This window comes from Gadus macrocephalus, chromosome 20 (assembly GCF_031168955.1).
Source record: "Gadus macrocephalus chromosome 20, ASM3116895v1".
NCBI lineage: Eukaryota > Metazoa > Chordata > Actinopteri > Gadiformes > Gadidae > Gadus > Gadus macrocephalus.
The window spans coordinates 12,812,425-12,835,232 of NC_082401.1; the positions used below are offsets into that span (position 1 = coordinate 12,812,425).

Here is a 22,808-nt window from a genome sequence, read left to right on the forward strand (position 1 = left end):
AATGTGTGCATTAAATCATAAGTGAATAATATGACAATTATGAAACGTCAGCACATGGAAAGGACAGCAGGAAACGTCCTGTGCTAGATTGCAATTTAATAATATATTTCCTTGTCAATTGTTTGTTCAAAATAATGAGGTTTATCGCTATAAGGACAGGACAGATACATTCAGCCCACTCTGTGATGATGTGAGGGTATTGCCTCATTCGTGACGCAGAGAGTGAGAGGGAGTGAGATCCATCTGCGTGGACAACACGCACACCGCACTGTGGAGGGGAAGATTATTTCTGTCAAGGTAAATCACCAGCTACTGAACGTCGTTAATGAATGTTTAGTGAACAGTCAGCGTCCAACAAAGTTTGTAATCTATGTATGTATTAAAAAGAAGAAGCCGATTGAGCCAGCTCACTACGAATACGCGATCATATTTTCTTATTCTTATTATCTAGGTATTCGAAACCTGTCATTGCACCAACTTTGCTTCATAACCACTCAACGCGTGTAGGCGGAATATTATAGACCGACTGTACTGTTATGAACCTATGACGCAGTTAGGTGAGTGGCTGATCACATGTTGGATGTTACATTATGTTATCTAACGGTGAGGTGACGATGCGTTATCACTTATGTTACGAAGATCTACCACAGATTCATAGATACTTTTCATTTAATTTACATATGAATTGCCTAACGCTCTAAACAACAGACAACGATGGATATGTTCTGTTCGTTAACATGGGAGGCTGAGAGAGGATCGTGAATGGTAGCGTTTTCCTGGTCTACCGCAACGTAACTTCCGGTCTCTTGTTTCCTATGAGCCGTGTACACCAGTGAACAGTATTGAGAGTGAGAAAGATAGGAGCATGACTACAACGACAACAACAAACGGATGTCCCTATATGGAAAGTCCCGCCCTCTCTCACGCAACGAATCCTAAACCAATGTAACTGAAAGTCCCGCCCTCTGTCTCGCAAATAACGCTAATCTGGGCTATCCCGTTCCAGGCGTTCCCTCATGCGATGGGAACGCCTGGGAACGAGATAATAACGGTAGCGTGTAGCGTTATGGTATGTTAATATCACGGTACTCTTAGTTTGTCGGGGTATGTAAGCCATTATTTGGTTAGACATAGGTTTTGGCAATATTGAACGCCACATGATGTCTGTCTTCAGAATGTTGCGCTGGCCCGCGGTGAGACGCACTCTTCTCGGAGTCTCCCGCCCCGGAGGAGGCGTGGTCGTCCCTAACAACGGTAATCCTCATCCACGCCACATGCCTGAATCTACTCCTCATTCACACCAAAAGATGCATTTGCTGCCCGAACGCGTTGCCGCCGAAGTTTTGCGGCGCCGCAAAAGTTTTGCAGCGCGGCAAAGGTTTTGCGGCGCGGCAAAGGTTTTGCTGCGCCGCAAGTTTTGCCCGCGGTGCTTCTGAATGAATTCACAACCATGGCCGACATTACGAGCATTGCATGTCTTTACCTGTTGTGGAAGAGGGAGAGACGTTGGAATGCCCGTCGTTTATGGGTTCATGATGAGACCATTCGGAGCCGTACAGAGCTCGGTGAATTTCACCGTCTTCTGCAGGAGCTCCGTCTGGATGACGACCGCTTCCAGCGCTATTTGAGGTTGACTCCAGCCCAGTTTGATGACCTGCTAGCTAGCCTAGGATCGGTGCTAGGATCTCTCGGTTGGACATTTATACTTATATATGTATTGGACACTTATAACTGGCCACGGTGGTGTTGAAGATCACCGGGTATGCGGAGACTGCAATTATTATCTTCTCCTCCATTTTAGCGCTTTGATCTGGATCAGGTAGTGAACTTTCAACTCGAGCAGCATTTGACGCGCCGCAAAATACGTGAACGCGCCCGCCATGCTGCGCTGCAAATCAGATTTTGACGCGCCGCAAATCAAATTTGCTGCCCGTTTTCTCGGCAGCAAATGCTGCGGCAGCAAAGCAGCAACGCGTCTCTACATTCACTTTGAATGGGATCGTGCCGCGCGTCAACTTTTTGCATCTTTTGGTGTGAACGCACAATAACCAACACTGCAGTAACAATGTTTAGGACATGGTTGTAGGCCTACTTTTAGCAGAGATTTTTTTCACGTGATTCCCTGATTCCTTCAATGGATTATCGGCAGGATTATATAATTGCCGTGCTTTCGTTGCCGGCTGTGGGATAAATCTGATCCCTATAATCCATATAGTAGAACGGGTGGTCCTTATCATAATGTGTGGTGGTTTACTCAACAATAACTCTAAAACAACGGTTAATTCACAAATATACATATATATTTTTTCTTTTACAATAACGTCCAGAACAACCCAGTGAATCAGATTAAATTGACATATAACAAAGATTTTATATTTGTATTGCAGTCCGCACTGTAGCCACAGCGACGGCCGGTAAACTGGTGGAGGTCTTTGTGGACGGCAGCCCAGTCCTCGTGGAGCCCGGCACCACTGTTATGCAGGTACTTCTCCCTCAAAGGTTAACCTCCTCCAAACACCAGCCCACGCATCTCGCTGACCCCCTCACTCACCCGCGGGGTGAATTTCACATTCCAGGCGTGCGAGAAGCTGGGAGTCCAGATCCCACACTTCTGTTACCACGAGCGCCTCTCGGTGGCCGGGAACTGCCGGATGTGTCTGGTGGAGATCGAGAGGGTGCCCAAGGTACAGTGTGTTCTGCTGCCAATCCACGGGGGTGGGGACATTACACCACCCACCACCTGACTAGACTCCCAGGGTGGAGCTAGGCGTCTTGGAAGGAAGGTTCAGTAATGGAGTGTTTATATTCCAGCCGGTGGCAGCATGTGCCATGCCTGTGATGAAGGGCTGGAACATTCTCACTAACTCTGACAAAACCAGAAGGGCAAGGTACTGTTGGAAACGGACAATGTAGTCCTGGTGTGGAGTCACCCCCTTTCCATTAAAGATGTGTTGTTATGTTAGTAAGCTTGGTGTCTCAAATTGGCTTTGTTTAAAAGTAGACCCCCTTTTGAATCCGTAGGGTAATCAATACCTGTTTTACCCCGCTCACTGTTTGGAAATCCCTTCATATCCACTCGGATTCCAATCACTACGATCACAAGATAGAAGGTGTGTGTTTCATTACAACAGAGAGGGAGTCATGGAGTTCCTTCTGGCCAACCACCCGTTGGACTGTCCCATCTGTGACCAGGCCGGGGAGTGTGACCTGCAGGTACGCCCCTCATAACACTGAGCTTTGACAAATACGAACCCTGGCTTAATAAGGCCCCTCCAGGCTCATTTAAATTCAGGGCATTTAGCAGACACTTTGTCAGAAGAAAGAGAAACAACAATATATCTCTGTCGGTACGGTAAGGATGTTAATAGAACCAAGTACCAAGCACTAACAATCGATAATTCCATTCAAATTTATTTGTATAGCCCATAATCACCATTACAGTCTCAAAGGGCTTAGAGGCCAAATATTTATGACACCCCCCTGACCCAGGCCCCCACAAGCGCAAGAAAAAACTCCCTTAAATCAGCAAGGAAGAAATCTTGAGAAGAAACGGGGAGTGGTGGATCCCTCCTTCAGAGTGGGGGATCCCTCCTTCAGATTGGGGGATCCCTCCTTCAGAGTGGGGGACCCCTCCTTCCAGGGAGGGTCAGGAGTGCAATGGGTGCCATAGTTGACATACAGGGGGCGCTATCTTAACCCATCCCGTACACACAACAGAGATAGCTAGGATAAGACGCATGCTAAGTACTGTCTTTAAGTCCCCCGTCCTCGCCGCCCCGTAGGACCAGTCCATGCAGTTCGGCAGCGACCGCAGCCGCTTCACCGAGGGCAAACGAGCCGTGGAGGACAAGAACATCGGGCCGCTGATCAAGACGATCATGACGCGCTGCATCCAGTGCACGCGCTGTGTGCGGTGAGTCCTGGAGAGACGTTCCCCGGTGGGCCACTAGGTCTCTTATGCCGCTTTTCCACCGCACATGTAGCTCGACTCGACACGACACGACTCGACACGGTAGCAGCACGGGTGCTTTTCTACCGCAAATAGTACCTCCTGGACGTGGGCGGGGTCGGCTGCGCGAAAGGGCCGTGACGTATTTTTGTACGCGACGCAAACAAGACCTACGCAACCCACACATGGACAGAACCCACATAACAACAATGGAGGACATCGATAACATTACTATTATTAGCTGGCATGTTGAAGAAGTTGAATATATGTTGGCTGCGGCGCTGCTATGGCTGTTACCAGCATGGTTGCCATGTCGCTCTCGTGACTTCGTCACACTCTCTGGCCAATCAGTGGCCGGCCGTCTGCCGACGTCACCTTTTAGCATCGGCTCAGCTCGCTTGGAACCTAGAGCGAGGCGGTACTAGAAAAAGCAGCCACTTCAGGTACCAGATACCATGTTTTCGCGGTGGAAACGCAAAAAATGCGAGCTGAGTCAAGTCGAGTCGAGTCGAGTCGTGTCGAGCTGGTACCATGCAGTGGAAAAGCGGCATTAGAGGGGCTAGTGTCAGTCCCTGCTGGGAAGGATCTGTAGATCTGTAGAACGGGCTGGGAACCCCCCGCCCGTTCTGCCGGCGATTAGAATTCGCCCTGCAGAAGGGTCTGGAGAAGAGCAATACATTTCTTTCTAGTTTCGGTACGTTTTTGCGGGAGCCAATCACCAAGCTGGCTTTTCCCCCTGGCGCGCTATTGGCTGGTTTAACACAATGACGACAGGGAAGCAATGGCAAGCAGCCAATCGCGTACAGAGTCAGTTGAACTAGGCCCGTTGACTACGCCTCTTGAGCTGAAGAAAATGACAGCAGCCTCCCCAGACCAACGTGCAATCTACGACTGAGCTTGGTCTGGCAATAGCCGGGCTAAAAGATCTGCTCTTCATGAAAACATCAATGTTGGAAGCCGGGCGTGCTATTTTTAAAACGTTACCCAAATATAAACACTTTGTTTCTGCTTGGAGACTGTCAAAATTCCATTGTGTTGGACGTTTGTTGATTAATTACACAATTGACTTAATTAATCCCCGAAATAGAGAGAGGGAACTGAGCACCCAGAGGCGTTGTCTTTGATACAGCGTGGAGACCCCCCCTTACTGTGACACCCGCCCTGATGTGTGACCGTGTTCCTCCCCCCTTCTGAAGCTTCGCCAGCGAGGTCGCAGGGGTGGAGGACCTGGGCACCACCGGCCGGGGGAACGACCTCCAGATCGGCACCTACGTGGAGCGGATGTTCATGTCCGAGCTGTCGGGGAACGTCATCGACCTCTGCCCCGTGGGGGCCTTGACCTCCAAGCCCTACGCCTTCACCGCCCGGCCCTGGGAGACCAGGTGGGTGGAGGACGTGAGCATGTTCGGTTTTATCACTCCTTTGTATCGGCTCCAAACCTAGCGCCCTGATCCACCGTCCACCTTCAGAGGCCCACCGAGGGGCACGTTAAAGGTGTGACTGTGATGAGCCCTTGCACGCCGTTTTGAAAATCCGCCTCTTATGACATCACAAGTGGGCGTGTCCACCTAGATGTGTGCTGGATAGATCAGTCTACCAGCCTACCCAGTGGACTGTAGCAAACATCTATCCGTCATACATCTAGGTGGACACGCCCACTTGTGATGTCAGAAGAGGCAAAAACAGCTTGTAACGGCTAATCACACACCTGGTGGTATAATATGTCACCTTTAAGGCCTACTTTTGTTCCCCTATGAGTGGTGTGCAGTCCTCACCTGGGGGGTTTCATTAGATTAAGCATGTGTGCTCTCCTTCCCTCCCCCAGTTCTTGTCTTTACACACAGTGAGCAAATTGTAACGTGAGCGGCGCTTTTAAATCCAACTTATTATCATTATTCTATTTACTGTGTTACTATTGTTTTATTCAGCAGCCCCTTTCACTCCAAGCGTCTTACGGTGCATTTCTTTGAGATGAAGAATTGATTTAGCCTGCAGCGGTGAGGCCTCTTGCTCAGTGAGGCCTTCACGGACACAATGGGGTCAGGACCCAGAAGCCTTTCAGTTGGGACTCAAACCCAGCCTCACCCCGTGTCTATCCCCCTTCTCCCATCCACCCTTTATCGCCGTTTAATCCGCTCAGAGCCACGGAGTCGATCGACGTCCTGGACGCCGTGGGCAGCAACATCGTGGTGAGCACCCGTGAAGGCGAGGTGATGAGGGTGCTCCCTCGGCTGCACGACGACATCAACGAGGAGTGGATCTCCGACAAAACCAGGTGAGGACCCACGCACGCAGGACGCAGCCTCGCGGAGCGCTCCGCCGGCGGTCCGAACAGACAATCAGTGCCTCCTTTCCTCTTCCCGGGCGTAGGTTCGCCTACGACGGCCTGAAGCGCCAGAGGCTGACTCAGCCAATGGTGAGGAGTGTGTCCGGGCAGCTGGTGGCTACGTCCTGGGAGGATGTGCTGACGCGCGTGGCAGGAGCGGTAGGTGATTAATGTGCCCGGTGTTCCTCTGCCTGCACACCGCTCTGCCTCTCCTCTGTTCTGAGCACACGCTGCGTCTCACGGTGCCGAGGTGCTTAAAGAAACCTGATCGGAAATGGTGGCTTCACGCGGACAAAATGGCCGGTTGAAACCTAAACGAAGCCCCGCACCAGCCTTCGATCAACACAGTTGTTTGTTGTCTGTGAGTTATGTGCGTGCCACTCTCTTTATCTCAGGATGAATCAGTTTGAAGCAGGACCTTCTGAGATTGTGAGAGATTCTGCACATTTATATGAACGCTCCAGCAGGGACATCAAGGACACTGTGATAGAGAGGGAGGAGACTCCCGCCATCATTAATCAAACGACTCACGAAGCGCAATGTGTCTGCATTGTACTGAGCCATAATTGGCACGACAGACCATGCAATTTCGATTTCGTTATTATATATTACACCCCTTTTTTATTAGGTTAATGGGGTGATTTTTTGCTACCAGGTGTGAGAGTGATTAGCCATTACAAGCCATTTGAAAAACTGCCTTTCATGTGTTTTAGTGACATAACAAGTGGGCATGGCCACATAGATTTATGATGGTCGGATAAGCAACATTTGCTACAGTCCACTGAGTAGGTTGGTGTACTGATCTATCCCGCATAGGTCTAGGTGTATGATGGATAGATCAGTCTACCAGCCACTCCCACTTGTGATGTCACTAAAACACAGGAAAAGGCAGATTGTCAAACGGCTTGTAATATCTAATCACACTCACACCTGCTGGCATAAAACCACGCCAAGATATCAGTAAATTGGCGTTCTTACCCAGATTCAGAAACGTTGTTTGTCTCCAAATTCATCTATAAGCGTAAACGGGAGTTCACTGGGTTAGCATTAGTTTTCCATTAGCCGCTCCCATTGACTTAAAGTTACAGTGCCTAGCTCCTGTTCATGCTAGGAAAAATTAACTATCAATTACTTTCCTTACTATTAAAGATTCCCAATGTGTTTCAAATAGTCGCTTATTCAAAAAGAGTTGTTAAAAAAATAATTCTGCACAAAATCCGGCGCTGGGATTATGAGGTTACTACTAACTCTTTATGGATATTCACACGGTGAATTCATACCACCTACCCAATGTTCCCATTCACCAGCTGCAGGCGGCTGACGGCCGTGAGATAGCAGCGGTGGTGGGGGGACTGGTGGACGCGGAGGCCCTGGTGGCCCTCAAGGACATGCTGAACCGTCTGAACAGTGACGCCCTGTGCACCGAGGAGGTGTTCCCCACGGTCGGAGCCGGGTGAGACGCGTGGGGGAATCGGACACCGTTTTGGTAGCCGGCCTGCAGTCCTCTAAAAATCATGTCCACCTCGAACAGGTCTGACCTGCGCTCAAACTACCTGCTGAACACCGGGATCGCTGGCATAGAGGAGGCCGACCTGCTGCTGCTGGTGGGCACCAACCCGCGCTATGAGGCCGCTCTGGTCAACGCACGCATCAGGAAGAGGTAAAGGCCAATCAACGGACGTCTGTTGGAAGACGAACGTCAGGCGAATTCGTCAGCAATGCTGCGCCACGTGTTTCATTTCACCATCATCTCTTTATGGATTCGTTTTTCAACGTTTCTTATCATTGGTTATGTCCGTCATTCATTTCTGAGTTGGCTCTGTGTTTTAGTTGGCTCCATAACGAGCTTCAAGTGGCCCTGGTTGGAAGAAAGGTGGATCTCACCTACACCTACGAGCACCTCGGAGACTCTGCCAAGATCCTTCTGGAAATAGCAGCAGGAACGCACCCTTTCTCCGAGGTCTTTACGTATTTATTTGGTCACTTTGGACCACGTCAAAGACACTTTTATTTTGCATTGATTACCGTAGTTGTGGCCACGTGTACCATTCGTCCTCTTGACCGCCTGTTCCTGCAGGCATTGGCTGAAGCCAAGCGTCCGATCGTCATCGTTGGGAGCAGTGTGCTCCAGAGAGAGGACGGGGCAGCTGTGATGGGGGCCGTAGCCTCCATTTCCCAGAATGCTCGGAACAACAGGGAAGTGGACGGAAGCTGGAAGGTTCTCAACGTGCTTCACAGGTCATTGTCTTAGCAGCGGTAGATTTATGGTCTGTGGTCACACTTAGCTCATTGGGCTCTAATGGCGCTGAATCTTTTCTGTATCTGCCGACTATGCAGGGTTGCGAGTCAAGTGGCTGCACTTGATCTTGGGTATAAGCCAGGGGTGGAGGCCATTAGGAAGAACCCGCCCAAAGTTCTGTTCCTGCTCGGCGCCGATGCCGGCTGTATCACCCGACAAGACCTCGCCGAAGACAGCCTGATCATTTATCAAGGTCAGCACTTATGTGTTCCCAGAGCAAAGACATTGCTTTTGTTTCTCTTCGGTAGACACAAGTACCACTTTGTGGAGTGAACCAGTCGACGACCTAGCCGGTTTTGAGTCTTGGCCGAGGTGTATTGGTGTCCCCACTGTGTCATCGGTCTGTTTGGTAGGTTGATTCTAGGCCAGACATTGTTAAAGTTCATTGTTCTAAGGCAACAGAGAAACATCCCTCGCAGGGGTTTCACCAGCAGCCGTCCAACGTGATGTTTCCTTAAGAGTAGATACTTCCAAACCAGCAGCAGAAGTCAACTTGCAGCAAAGTGTATTCATGGCATGGCGACAGTGTAACGTACTTTCTAGTCATTACCTCCCACTCTGTATCAGCCTAGTAATGCATGCACCACTTATAGCTCAAAGTGAATCTAGCGTTCAATTCAACGTACCGTCCCACGCAGACCAAAGGCCTAGACGGACCGGCTGGTACAGTATGTGCTGTGATGATGATTCATACATCTGCTTTCCCATACCGAATATTTACATTTACACGCGAGCGCGTCTATGCAACACCGTTTCATCATGCTCCAGGTCACCATGGCGACGCCGGTGCACCGATGGCGGACATTATACTTCCCGGAGCGGCGTACACAGAGAAATGTAGCACTTATGTGAACACCGAGGGCCGCGCCCAGCAGACCCGGGTGGCGGTCACGGCTCCAGGAATGGCCCGCGAGGACTGGACCATCATCAGGGCCGTCTCCGAGGTGGGCGGCCGGAGAGGACGGGGCTTCGATGTTACATTCGGCGGTGGAGTGTGAGAATGTGCTGCTCACACCTTGTGTTCTCTGGGTCCCTCTAAGCTGGCCGGTGTGACTTTGCCGTATGACACACTGGATGAAGTACGGGACAGATTGGAGGAATGTGCCCCAAATCTGGTGCGCTATGACGATATTGAAGAGGCCAACTATTTCCAGCAAGCCTACGAGCTGTTCAAGGTCAGGCTTCGTTTTTTTGTACCCACAAGTCGTGACATTGTTAAACATGACCTCGTTATAAAGAAGGTATTGTTGTGGCTTTGGATTCAGGGCAGATTTGATGCTGAAATTGTCCCATTATTGTCTTTCTGAGACTTGAGGCTGTCTTGTGTTTCACAGGGAGGGGACCAGACTGTCCTTGATGAGCCCTTCAGCCCTCCTCTGCTTACTGTGAAGGACTTCTACATGACCGGTGAGCCCCTGATGCAAAGACGCTCCTGATGCAGAGACCCTCCATGCCCTCTGAGCTAAAGATATATTATAACGGATATGAGAAGGGCTGGGATAAGAGACACACATCATATTCCGTTGTAGCCCTTCCAGTCCTTATTAAAATATATTATTAAAACCTATACATATCATCATATTAAAATTAAATCAAACTATTAACCCAGATTAGAATAGTTGTTACAACTGATTATTAAAGCAATTTTCTGTCCATTTTTTCTTAAGAATCATGGATTGCCTGTTTCAATTATAACAATAGGTTGTTCTCGCTGCTCAACTGGATTAAAGGAGAGTTTAAGCAGAGACCAGATTTGACCCTGATAGTTTGTGTTGTTTTCTTGTTGTCAAATACTACGTATTTGCACTGTGTACTGGGAACCAAAATAAAACTGTTAGTTTTTACTCATTACCAGCCATTTTTTATGCTATACTAAATCTGTTATCACATACAAATTATACATTCTGTTATCTTAAGATGTTAAAAGGGTCTTATAGTTTTAAGTACTTATACAAGTCAGTGGTTTTGTATAAGTTATTATACTATCATCATCCAAATGTGTTCCTGTATATGTTCTACCTACAGACCCTATAAGCAGAGCCTCTCAGACCATGGCCAAGTGTGTGAAGGCGGTGACAGAAGGTGCCCAGGCTGTGGATGAGCCCTCCATTTGTTAGCGCCTGACAACCTCACAGCCAAATGCACACAAATGGAAACGCACAACGACAAATGCACTTTCAAAGATATATTTATTCATGTTTTGGTGTAATGATACCTACTCTTCCAGAGTTTAAATCGATGATTTTGCTAAGCTATGCACATTACCAAACAATATACTGACCTCTCCATAGACATTCAAATGATAGACTGCAGAACTGTTGTGTATTCATGTCTCATATCTAATACATATAAGAAAGCACCTACTATCTATTTGTAACGTGTTATACATAGCGTTATATATTAAAGTCTTTATCAATGTTAAAAAAATAACAAATGTAATAAATTTATATTTTATAGCAAGTCAAATTAGGTAGTGGATATTTTATAAAATTATAGTTTCCATATCTTTTCAAAAAATTGCATAATGGATTATGATATATTTCTTATACTGTATTAAATGTCTTTTTTTTTTTGTTAAGTTATCTACATATCTCTCTAATATTGGCTTTAAAAAGGTGACATTAGTGTCTATGTTGTTTGGGATATTGCGTCTCCTTGTGTAGTTCCGACCTCAGACATCTTTCGGCCAGGCGCGGCGTCAGCAGCGAACAACAGTCCGCAGACTGAGTGGCAGAGTTGGTCTTCACAGAGAAGATGACAGCCGTGGTCCATGTGGAGGTTACAACTTCACGCCGTTTGGACTCCTCACTGACAATGGTGACAGGGTGCACAACTTGACCTGCACGATGGAGACACGGCTGTCGCCTGCACACCGTGGCACTGCGCTCGGCAGTGATAAAATCGCACTTCCAAAGTGCTGGGGCTTTCACAAAGTTGAATTTCCAACATGGTAGAAGAGGTTGTTGTTTTGCCCCGGACTGTTGTCATGTCCCCGCAGTGCCTGTAGTGGTGCTGTGAGGAGCCGCCGTGGACTCGACTCTAAATCCTCGGCAGCCCCCCACTGCAAATATTTGTTGTGGATAATCAAAATTTAGGTGCATCTGTATTTGAAAATATATTGAGTTGGATGAAGATCGCCGATAGTCTCCTGATATCTGTGGTCTCGATGCACCGATAGCCGAGCTGCTTCTAGGAGACGTTCCGTCTGTCTGGAGCGAACACCGTACACAGCCTAGACCAGTTCAAGGTAAGCCACAGCGCTCACAGCCTCGGTCTCGATTTATAACGGGCCGGTTTTGCGTGACATCAGCCCTGAAAGCGAAGTACTCGAGGACCGTGGCTTTGAGGCCCATTTTGGCGGCGCTGGGTTAATTGTATATCGAAAGGAGGACATAGAAAATGCAGTACTAGTCTTCTTGAAATACACTTTGTACAGTTAATAAATCGACATGCAGGACCGTATATACGCTCAACCAACGGGTTGAATGGAATCCCCTCAACCGGAATGAAGGGTATTTATTAAGGCCTGGTGTTTAAGGCCTCGGCCGTCCGCTACGGGGCCTTTTTTTTAAGCTATTTTGGTAACAAAAATAAAAAATGTTTGTCCGCCTTTTATTTATCTGGTAAACAATATCGATTATGAATTTTACACGGACGTTTTCAAACTGCATAAAACACCTTAAGTACATGTTTCTAGTGAAGTCATCCGCTGATGTTTCCGTTTCCTGGTTAGCTACCGCCTACTGTGTTGTGTTTTTAGCTTTGTTAGCTACATAGGGTTAGCTTCCAAGCGCCGCTTGGATCGTACGCCAATGCGTCTATCAACAAGATACGAAGCCACCCAACAGTTATATGCAGCTGACTACAAGTAAATTATATAACATTTAGATTTCCTTGGGTAAGTTGGCTGTGCCAGCTGTGTGTGGTGTAATGAGGCTAGTTGGCTAATGTTGCTAATAGCCAGCTCTGTGGTCGCCTCAAGACAACATTATTATGCATATTATTAAAATAGTCATTCAACTAGATGTACATGTGATTATTTTGAAATTTCATAAAACGCCTTCATGCATAATGTATCGCTTCTAGTTACGATTGTTGTAATAAAGTGTTTTAGCTAGTGCTGAATCAATCATAGCGTAATGCTGGTCACAGTTCAGTCATACGACTATACTGCATGAGTAGTACACATGCATATTATACATAGATGCATGCATACAGTTTAAGTTGTGTATGTATATCATATTTATATACAATTCATGCAGTATAAATATATTATATACATGCATAGGTATTATACATACATACAATTAATTAATATGTATGTGTATTCTGCATGAGCTCTCACATCACTACTTAAACAACCTAAAAATCGTTGGCGTTAACTGACATTTAAGTTAATGTCACTTTTGTTAAGATATGTATTTTATAATGCACACATTACACTAGAAACATGGGTCACTTGAGTAGGTAGTTTAGAAGTGGTTTGCAGACGCGAGCTCCAAAATGCAAATTAAAGTACAATCAGGTACATGTCTGTGCAGCAATTACAACTTCCTTTCCATAACGATGTTGCCGATCTACAAGTTAATTACGCATCAGAAGTTCAAAGATATGGCTTTATTGCCATTGTCTTATAATTGTGATCTTTTACGATATCTCTTGTGTTCTAGGCCTCTAGGCAATATTTGACTGCAACAGTTGGAATTTCTTCTTGGGTTCATCCGTGGCATGTATGTTATCTTATCTGTATTTCTTTCCCTACGCGTCTACATAGGTTTCTCTGCCTCTTCTAATAAATGTAATGCATGTGATGTATACATTTTAAGCGTGTCTCTGATTTGTTCGCAATTTTCTCCCATCAGCTGATGTTTTCAAGGACAAGAGTCACGTGATGTATGAAGGCAAACACATACACTTCTCGGAGGTGGACAATAAGCCATTGTGCTCATATAGCCCTAAGCTCTGCAAGCAGCGAAGACTCAATGGCTATGCCTTCTGTATCCGGCACGTCCTGGAGGATAAGACCGCCCCCTTCAAGCAATGTGAATATGTGGCCAAGTACAACAGCCAACGATGTACCAACCCCATCCCCAAGGCAGAGGACCGCAGGTGCTTATGCATCAATATTGACATGAATATGATATGATGCGTTGTGTCCACTGTGCAGGGCTCGGTCCTCAGAATGAGATTTATTCATGAGATATTTTGGTGATACTCCGCCATAGATGACTCAAGAGCGTTCTAGTACTGTAAAATCCATATCTAGGCTAAAGAGAACTTTTCCACGTCGAGAACCACTGTGGCACTTTCATACACAACAATGTCTTCCCATAAAGACATCATTTCATGATTGATTGCTAAACAAAGACTAAAGAAACATGTCTAGCAACATAATTACCAACAGGCCAAGGCACCTATGCTACCAACATAGAGGCGGTCATGACGACGTGACGTCGCGATGTGCAAGCCCTGTGCAACGGTATCCGTACGCGACGTAAACATACTGTTGTGTTTGTTTTGTGCGCAGATACTGCAACAGCCACCTGCAAGTCCTGGGCTTCATCCCCAAGAAGGAGAGGAAGAAGAAGCACGAGGCGCTGGAGGACATGCGCTCCCGGCCTCACCTGGAGTCGGTGGCCCTCAACATCACGGTCCCCTCGCTCACTCTGAAGGTCCCCAACGGTGTCCTGGAGGAGCTCCCGGCCTCCCCGCCCTGCTCGCGCCTGCTGCCCCTCGCGGACGCCGAGCTCCTGGACCCCTTCGCCTTTTCCGAGGAGGAAACCGACGCGGAGGGCATGGGCGTTCCTCGGAGAAGTGCCTCGGTTCGCAAGAGACCGCCCAACCACCGACTGTTGCTCCATCAGAAACTCCGTCATGACACTGAGCTTTTCCCGCCGCCCCCAGAGCACTTTAGCCCCTCCTCCCGCGTCCACACGGCCCCCACCAACAGCCACCTCCCCCGCCAGCATTCAGGACATCATCACCACCCTCATCACCACGTTCAGCCGCAGCCGCCGCCGCCGCCGCAGCAGCTGCACGCCAACGTGCCGCCCTTTTTCCTACCAGGACAGCCGCAGGGTTTATTATGCAATCCAGTACCACCTCAGACACCCAACTTTCTGCCTCCGGGGCTGCCCCCCACCGCAGCCGCCAGCCCGACACAGAGCTCCGGGCCGTCCCTCGGTAGGAAGCCCCCCTTCACTGCCCCCCACCTGCCTAGCAGCTGCAAGGAGGGGCCGAGCGCCGCCCAGAGGCACGTGGTGGTCATGCGGCCGGCGGGCTTCTCGCCGCCCCCGGCATCCCTCAGCCGGCTGCAGCATCTCGTGCAGCTCTGCGCCAAGCGACGCCAGGACCACGGAGACCTCTTCCCACATCTAGGTGCCCCCCTTAATGAGTCTTTGGGTTCTGAAGGGAGCTGTGGTCCGAAGGGGTTAGGAGAGGCAGCGTTCTCTTAGGGCTGAAAAAAAATCATAATCACGATTATTTTGGTCGATGTTGAAATCACGATTATTCAAACGATTATCTTTGAGTTTGAAAACATGATGTCTTCATTCAGCAAGTGTCTCCCAAAAAACACTTTGTAACTGAGAACTTAGAAATTTCGCCTTTTAAAAATACACAAAATGGTAAAATATAAAATGTTGAAACCTAAAATACTGAACAGATATTTATCCAGCTGCTCTGCACTTTCTATAAAACATTTAATGAAAAAAAAAAAAGGAAACATTTAAATTAGATTACAATACTTTTGTGATCGTTTGACGCTGAAATTGTGATCAAGATTTTATTGAATCGCCCAGCCCTACGTCCTCTCCAGTGTCGCTGTGGGGGTGTGGCCGGCCCGCTCTAACACGCTCTCTTCCAGGACTGGACTGGTCGGAGGACAGCGGCGAGGACGACGTGGAGCAGGAGGACGCCGACCTGGAGAGGGATCGGCCGTTCCCCAGCTCCTGGAGACCGCAGGACGCGTCAGTGCAGCAGCCGGCCCTAACGCATCATGATGGCATAATACTGGAGCTTGTGATGGGTGGCTTGATGGTGGCTTGTCTTCTGACCGCAGGTCGGAGGAGTCGGGGCGCTCCTCGCGGAGGACACGGCTGCTGAGGCTGTGCTCGTACCTCCAGGAGAAATACAAGCACATGTGCCGGCAGGAGAGGGCCTGCATGCGCCAGAAGAGATACCGCTATGCCTTCCGCAAAGCCCTCCTTCACGCAGCCAGCAAGGACCCCAACTGTGCTGGGCAGCTGATCCAGGAGCTCCACAACTTCTCCAGCACTTCCACAAGGTACGCAGGACTGTCGGCGTGTCCCGTGAGAGACGTGTCGGCCTCTGATTGAGCTTTTCATTGGTCTATTTGCAAGTAACAATCAAGCTTGTTTTCTTGGTAGATGCTTCTGCTATGTAACATTTAGTAGTCTTTGCATCCAATCCTTTTATTAAATTATAAAAGCAATTAGGAGAAAAAACCCTTCGTTAAAAGATGGTGATATGAAGACTGTATGATGATGATCTACGGCACCGTGTTTAAACGTAGAACTGTTTGACATCTTACCGGACACGGCGCGCCGATGCTCCTTGATGTGATGGGTTTCACTGAGCCCTGGTCTGATGCTTCCCTCTCCAGTGCCGGTCCCGCGGGCCAGCCCCACACCGCAGAGTCAGGGCTCTGCAGCGGCAGCACCAAGGGCCTGGCCTGCTCGGGCAGCGCCCTGCCCTTCACCCGCCACTGCTTTCAGCGTATCCTTGACCTGCCTCCGGAGCCGCACTCACACCACGCACTCACTGCAGCACACTCCACCAGCACACACTCCACCAGCACACACTCCACCAGCACACACTCCACCAGCACACACTCCACCAGCACACACTCCACCAGCACACACTCCACCAGCACACACTCCACCAGCACACACTCCACCAGCACACACTCCACCAGCACACACTCCACCAGCACACACTCCACCAGCACACACTCCACCAGCACACACTCCACCAGCACACACTCCACCAGCACACACTAACCAGCACACTCACCACCAGCACACACTCACCACCACCACACTCGCCACCCCCACAAACTCACCACCACCACACAGCGTCTTCTGTGTGGACGGGAATGCGCTCCGTAATCCATTAAGTGTGTAGGAGATAATGTGTATATTCATTTTTCCAGACAAATGTTTCATTGATCTGGGTGTTTTAATAATTAAGTGCGAAACATCAAATATATAGAATAGAAGGAACGCAACAGCAAGACAAAATACAGCATAATATAAATATTAATTATTGATAAAAGTAGCTTAACATCAGCAAAAAGTAATAAGATATGTTTATCTATAAAAAGTATATATATTTAACTGAGGCTAAAACAATTGAGTGACTCTAAAGTGAGGTGTCTCCTCTATATTGCCCTGGATATGTTAAATATGTAAACCGTCTGGGATCAAAACGATTGAATTTAAATTGTTACATTAAAAAAGGATCCCAGCCTAGTTATTCGATTTGTATTGGTGCCTATAGAAAATGAGATTGATATTGCTGGGACATTGCTGGGACATTGCTGGGACATTGCCGGGACATTGCCGGGACATTGCCGGGACATTGCCGGGACATTGCCGGGACATTGCAGTATTTCCTTAATGGATCTCCCCAGACATCCTGTTGAACCACTCTCAGCAGCTCTTCTCCAGCTGCACTGCCAAGTTTGCCGACGGCCAGCAGTGCTCCATCCCGGTGTTCGACATCACCCACCAGACCCCTCTCTGCGAGGAGCACGCCAAAAAGATGGTGAGCGCCGCTGCCCTCGTACCCGGGGCCGTTGACTCGCTTGATCCTGAGCAGCTTGTAGGGGTTAGAGCAGGTAGGGAGTCGCTTCTGGCTAATCAGGCCGACAGGAAGGCCATGGAAGGGGTCCTACGATAAATTGGGATGACCTTTTGAATGGGGAATTGTATAAGCTTTGTGTAAATCTTTACCAGCCAAGCAAGTGGTTGCTGGTACGATACCCGATTGCTAGTAGGTGTCCGTGCAAGAGACGCCTCACCCTCACTGCTCCTGACGAGCTGGCTGTCACCTTGCATGTTTGAGTCTGCTGTGAATGTGTTTATGAACTGTTTGGATAAAACCATACTCCAAATGCCCTAAATGTAATTGTTTTAATATATAATTGTTTGTAATTGTAATGTATAACCCTGGGTCGAGGCCGGAGTTCATATCGGACCTAGTGCCTTTGAGCAGCCGAGGCCTCGAGGTGCACTCTGACGCCCGTCTCCTCCTCCTCTCGTAGGACAACTTCCTGCGCGGGGACGGCAACCGCCGAGTGCAGCATCAGCAGCAGCAGCAGCAACGCAAGCCCCGCAAGAAGACCAAGCCCCCGGCACTCACCAAAAAACACAAGAAGAAGAGGAGGAGAGGCCCCCGCCGGCCCCAGAAGCCCATCCCCCCGGCGCTGCCCCAGGGGAACCTGGGGATGCCTTCCACCAGCCTCTCACTGCCCTCCCAGGCCAGCATCAGGTGTGTGTCCGGGGCCGTGGGGCGGGCCTTACTCCACCATACTATCCTGGGAATTAAATGAGCAAATTGTCTTGATACTACCGTAGGGATACTCGATTCAAGCACTAATCACCACGTTAAAAACAAATGTTTTCGGTTCACCGTTGGCTCTTCAACGTCACGTTGCGTGAAGCGGTTGTACTGGAGAACCTTTACAAGTATTATGAGCAAAGTATCAAGTCGAGTACTGGTATCGGCATCCCCACTAATTACCATATGGTGGTACCACAATTTATTACAATCCTGTGAATGAATGTTTACAATCATTATTCATTATTGTATTGATGATTGTGTTCATGTGTCCATGAGGTAATAGGAGGTGTATTCATGAGGTAATAGGAGGTGTATTCATGTGTCCATGAGGTAATAGGTGTATTCATGAGCTAATAGGAGGTGTATTCATGTGTCCATGAGGTAATAGGAGGTGTATTCATGAGCTAATAGGAGGTGTATTCATGTGTCCATGAGGTAATAGGAGGTGTATTCTTGAGCTAATAGGAGGTGTGTTCATGTGTCCATGAGGTAATAGGAGGTGTATTCTTGAGCTAATAGGAGGTGTATTCATGTGTCCATGAGGTAATAGGAGGTGTATTCTTGCGCTAATAGGAGGTGTGTTCTTGAGCTAATAGGAGGTGTGTTCATGTGTCCATGAGGTAATAGGAGGTGTATTCTTGAGCTAATAGGAGGTGTGTTCATGTGTCCATCAGGAGCGCCTCTACCCCCGACCTGAGTGCAGATGAGCTGCCTGATGACATCACCAATGAAATAGCCGACATTCCAAACGACCTGGAGCTGAACCAGGAGGACTTCTCGGACGTCCTGCCGCGGCTCCCCGACGACATGCAGGTCTTTGACCTGTTTGAAGGTGAGCGCCTGCTGCCGCGCCCGGGGGCTTTAGACGGGGGGGAGGGCTTCACTCCGGTGGTCTCCTGGCGGAAATGATCTCGGAACACGGTTATGTCTCAGGAATATTCCGAAAAACGTCAAACACGGTAGAAAATACAGAAAGAAATGTGCTCGTTCCCCCCCCCCCCCCGGTGTACGCTTCCTGTCTGACCCCGGTGTCTCTCCTTCCCCAGGGAAGAACGGGGAGCTGCTGCCCACCACGGAGGAGGCGGAGGAGCTGGTGCGGGCACTGCAGGCCATGGGCTCCTACCCCGAGTCCCTGGTGTGTCTGAGCTCCATGGGGGACCTGGCCTCCTCCGACGGCGTGGACCACCGGGCCCTGGGGGGGTTCCCCGGGCCCCCGCCGCCCGGGGCCATGGGCGACCTGCTGAACGGCCGCATGCCCCCGGAGAACTTCCCCGGCCTGGAGCTGGAGGCCAGCCTGCTGCAGGCGGGCGGCGCCCACCACCACCACCACCACCACTTCCCCCCGCCGCCCCCGCCGCCCTCCTCGCTGCCCTCGGCCCCGCCCCCCGGCGCCGGCGCCAGCCTGACCTCCGTGGCGGTGTCGGCGGCGGCGTCGGTGGCGGGGGCGACCTCCAGCCCCGCCCTCCTCTCCCAGAGCTCCCTGACGGAGCGGACGTTCCCACGGACGCTCCCCCCCCAGGGCCACGCCTGCAAGCCGCCGGCGGCCCCCCCGCCCGCAGTGGCAGCGCCGGGGGGCAGCCACTACGGCGGCGAGCACGGGCCGTCGCCCTACAGTGACCACATCTCCTCGCCCGGCGCCGCCGCCTTCCACGCCGACCCCCCGCTGCTGCTGGAGGCGCCGCTGGGCGGGGGGCCGTGCCCGCCGCGCCCCCCCTGGAACAGCCTCTCCATCTCCATGGGCGAGCCCTCGCCGTTCGGCCACCTGAGCTGCGTGGAGGGCCACCTCATCTCCACCTCCCTGTCCACGCCGCCCGCCGCCACACATTCAGTGACCCTCCAGCCCATGGCGGCCCTCTCAGCGACCCCCCCGCGCGGCCTGGCCGGCCTGACCGCCCCCCCCGGCCGCTCCCCCTCCCTCTCGCCGGCGGCGGGGGGGCACGACCTCCTGACCTCCACGCAGCCCAAGCAGCAGCTGCCTCAGTTCAGCGCGGCCTTCGGCCACCAGCTGGCCCCGCCCCCCAGCGGCCTCCCCAAGGACGTGCAGCCCAGCCACAGCTCCACCGCCCCCCCCGCCGGCTGCTCCCAGGCCAGCGCCACCGGGGCTAGTGCCAACAGTGCCCCGCCCCCCTTCCCCCAGAGCAACTGAACACTGGCTGCCTGGCCATGCCCCCCCCCCCCCCCCCGGGACGGCCCCCGGCCCTCACCCACCTGAGGGAGGAGGACGGCCCCCGTCTTCATCTGCTCCAGGCGTCATGGTAACGGTGCACAATTGTTCTGATTTAAATTGGATATTGTTTTTTTTGCACAGCTTATTTTACCCATTTTTCTTCTTCTTTTTTTTTTTAATCGGCAGCCATCTGCTTTCCCTTCAGGGATGAGTCAGTTGGCGCTGAGGTCAGGCCCTGCAGCCCTGTGGTTTCACCAGCAGGGGGCAGCGTAGAGGAGTCGGTCTGTGAACACACGGGTGTGAATGACCTTTAGAGATTACTCCCAACTTAGTGATAAACGCAGCGCTTCGGAATCCGTTCACTTAAACGCCTCAATCAACGATTTGTTTTCTTATTCTCCGGTCAGCTCCTGTTCCATAACGACGAACCATATCCTGCCTTGCTTCTCATGTGATCGTACCCCACCCCGCTCTCTCAAACCCTCCTCAGTCCCCCCCTGGAAAGACTGAGTATAGTTCGTAATGTTTGTGACCCATAACAATTACCGCAACGTTCTAACCGGTATCATGATAATTCTGTCAAGCTCTCCCACGAACGGAAGATTCACCAAGCTACTTTTAAACGGCTCTTTTTATATCGTGCGTGTGTAAATATATAGCGGATTCTTTTTATCAGTTTGTCCAGACAGACTTTGACCTCACCATAGGCCGTGGGTCTCCATATTGGTGGCCTCGTAAGATGTGTGAGTAAATCTGGTTTCCTAAAGCAATAAATCCATGGTCATACTCTCTAGTACCGTGAGGTGTAGTGTGGGTCTCCTCCTAAATGTAGCAGGCCACTGTGGACCAGGACAACGTTTGAACCTATATTACTGTCGTAAGACCTTTCTCTCTCTCTCTCTCTCTCTCTCTCTCCGTCTTTTAATGTCTGCTCAGCTTCTGATGGACTAGAATAGACCAATCAGGTCTCTGCGTCTCCAGGGTCATACCACATAGAGGGCGAGCGCCCAGCAGGGGGGGGGGGGGGTTTGTGCTAATCGGGGTACACATGGAATCATGCCGGTGTGGCGGGCGGTAAAGTTTCAGCTGTGGACCCCCACTAAGAACAGCCCGGCCTAACTGATCAGTGGATCACTGTTTACCGGTGGTGGGTGGAGGGGAATGGGGACCCCCCACGTCTGAGGAGAAGTGGGGGTCCCCGTTGATAGAGGTGGGGGCGACCGCATGACGTGAGGACCAGGTGGCTTTAGGGGCAGCGATGCATGGTGACCCGAGCGGGTTCTTTCTTTAAAAACAAAGTTTTAGCGAAGCGGGGGTCTTCTCGCCGGGGGTCCCGTCGGGTGAGCTCTCCTGCAGCAGTACCACCGCCGGGCGTCGTGGTTCTTCTCTTAAATTATTCAGACATTGTTGAGTATTAGGTCTGTTGAGTAGTTTCTACATCGGGGGTCCGTTGGTGAATTATTGATCAGCGATGGATTGAAGTTGTTTGAAAAGTGGAACGTGTCTTGTTATTTAATGGCTATCAAAATGTTAGTGCACTGTGGGTAGGATCCGTTGTCTCCCCCCGTCCCCCGTCCCCCGTCCCCCCGTCCTTGTTCTGATAGGCCGTCAGGAAGGTACTTTTGATAGCTATTAAACCCCAGCAGGACGCTCCCTCTCTACGCACGGTCTCCACGGCAATCCCGACTCGGTCGGAGGCGGCAGATCCAAGACGAACACGCATTGCATACGCTCATTTCATTTCGGGTTTCTGTGCAGCAGACGGGTGTGGATCTGTCGCATTCATATTTATTTTGAACAGGACTAGACGAGGCCGCCGGTGTGTCACATGTCCCCCACCCCACTCAGAACTGTCTTTTTGCCTTTTCGCTTGCAATCTCTTCCAGCCGGTCGTCCCCTCACTATCAGCGCTCAGTCTCCCTCGAGCCCAGTCCCACCTGTGAGAAGGCCCAGCTCTTTCTCCTGGTTCCAAAGAGGCAACACATTACTAAAGTGTCCACGCGTAGCGCCACCGGAGGTGACGACAGGCTTTCTCCAGAAGGGCAACACACAGTGCTCCTGAAATTCAGGTTGGATTGAATGTTCCTTGGGTTTGGGCAATCAAGGCAATACTGCTGTATTCACATAGCATGGAAACGACTGGCTCCCGACACACATAGAACAACAATTAACAGGGCTTGTAGGCAATTGTAACTGCTTGAAATCAGAGATGGTTGACAAATTCCTATACTCATTGAATGTACTGTATTACTGTTTTTAAAGATGATAGGATGAGCTAATATTCTAGTCACATTTTGTTATCGGTCTTTGTTTAATTTGTCTAAGGTATTTTTTGTATACAAAGGTTTACATTTTTATGTATATTTTTCTTGTGTACAAATTATGTAATATGTGTATAAACACTGTATGAATATCTGTATATAGTGTGAGAAATTTGACCTTGTTTTTTGGATGTACAAATAAAAGTTGCTGTGAGGTATTG

The 22,808-nt window shown here is 50.0% G+C and overlaps 2 protein-coding genes across 9 annotated transcripts; both read left to right on the forward strand.

Moving 5' to 3' along the window:
* Positions 1-139: 139 nt before the first annotated feature.
* LOC132448790 (NADH-ubiquinone oxidoreductase 75 kDa subunit, mitochondrial-like) lies at positions 140-11,135 on the forward strand. Of its 6 annotated transcripts, XM_060040320.1 has the most exons (21): positions 202-297; positions 452-557; positions 834-1,069; positions 1,175-1,254; positions 2,388-2,482; positions 2,577-2,684; positions 2,812-2,888; positions 3,132-3,213; positions 3,783-3,913; positions 5,146-5,331; positions 6,090-6,224; positions 6,320-6,434; positions 7,583-7,728; positions 7,807-7,935; positions 8,106-8,235; positions 8,353-8,513; positions 8,613-8,767; positions 9,343-9,518; positions 9,615-9,749; positions 9,909-9,981; positions 10,242-10,569. In XM_060040320.1, the coding sequence occupies exons 4-21, from the start codon at positions 1,176-1,178 to the stop codon at positions 10,448-10,450; spliced, it is 2,322 nt and encodes a 773-aa protein (XP_059896303.1). In that variant the 5' UTR covers positions 202-297; positions 452-557; positions 834-1,069; position 1,175; the 3' UTR covers positions 10,451-10,569. The 6 variants fall into 6 exon arrangements, 5 of the variants coding, with proteins under 5 accessions (XP_059896306.1, XP_059896302.1, XP_059896303.1 ...); XM_060040322.1 differs by lacking the exon at positions 834-1,069; XM_060040321.1 differs by lacking the exon at positions 452-557 and having other exon boundaries at positions 210-297.
* Positions 11,136-11,270: 135 nt separating this feature from the next.
* Positions 11,271-22,805, forward strand: LOC132448789 (INO80 complex subunit D-like). Of its 3 annotated transcripts, none has more exons than XM_060040317.1 (10): positions 11,271-11,821; positions 13,437-13,683; positions 14,102-14,952; positions 15,440-15,542; positions 15,635-15,859; positions 16,199-16,311; positions 17,228-17,361; positions 17,861-18,087; positions 18,834-18,991; positions 19,206-22,805. In XM_060040317.1, the coding sequence occupies exons 2-10, from the start codon at positions 13,466-13,468 to the stop codon at positions 20,303-20,305; spliced, it is 3,129 nt and encodes a 1,042-aa protein (XP_059896300.1). In that variant the 5' UTR covers positions 11,271-11,821; positions 13,437-13,465; the 3' UTR covers positions 20,306-22,805. The 3 variants fall into 3 exon arrangements, with proteins under 3 accessions (XP_059896300.1, XP_059896301.1, XP_059896299.1); XM_060040318.1 differs by lacking the exon at positions 11,271-11,821 and adding an exon at positions 11,828-12,472; XM_060040316.1 differs by lacking the exon at positions 11,271-11,821 and adding an exon at positions 11,828-12,442.
* The last annotated feature ends 3 nt before the right edge of the window (positions 22,806-22,808 follow it).

Coding starts and splice junctions, on each gene's coding strand:
- LOC132448790 (XM_060040319.1), top strand. CDS start 1,176: ATGTTGCGCTGGCCCGCGGTGAGACGCACTCTTCTCGGAGTCTCCCGC. Junction 2,483..2,576: donor CCGGCACCACTGTTATGCAG/GTACTTCTCCCT, acceptor TTCACATTCCAG/GCGTGCGAGAAGCTGGGAGT. Junction 5,332..6,089: donor GCCCGGCCCTGGGAGACCAG/GTGGGTGGAGGA, acceptor TAATCCGCTCAG/AGCCACGGAGTCGATCGACG.
- LOC132448789 (XM_060040316.1), top strand. Junction 14,953..15,439: donor AGACCTCTTCCCACATCTAG/GTGCCCCCCTTA, acceptor GCTCTCTTCCAG/GACTGGACTGGTCGGAGGAC. Junction 15,860..16,198: donor TTCTCCAGCACTTCCACAAG/GTACGCAGGACT, acceptor TTCCCTCTCCAG/TGCCGGTCCCGCGGGCCAGC.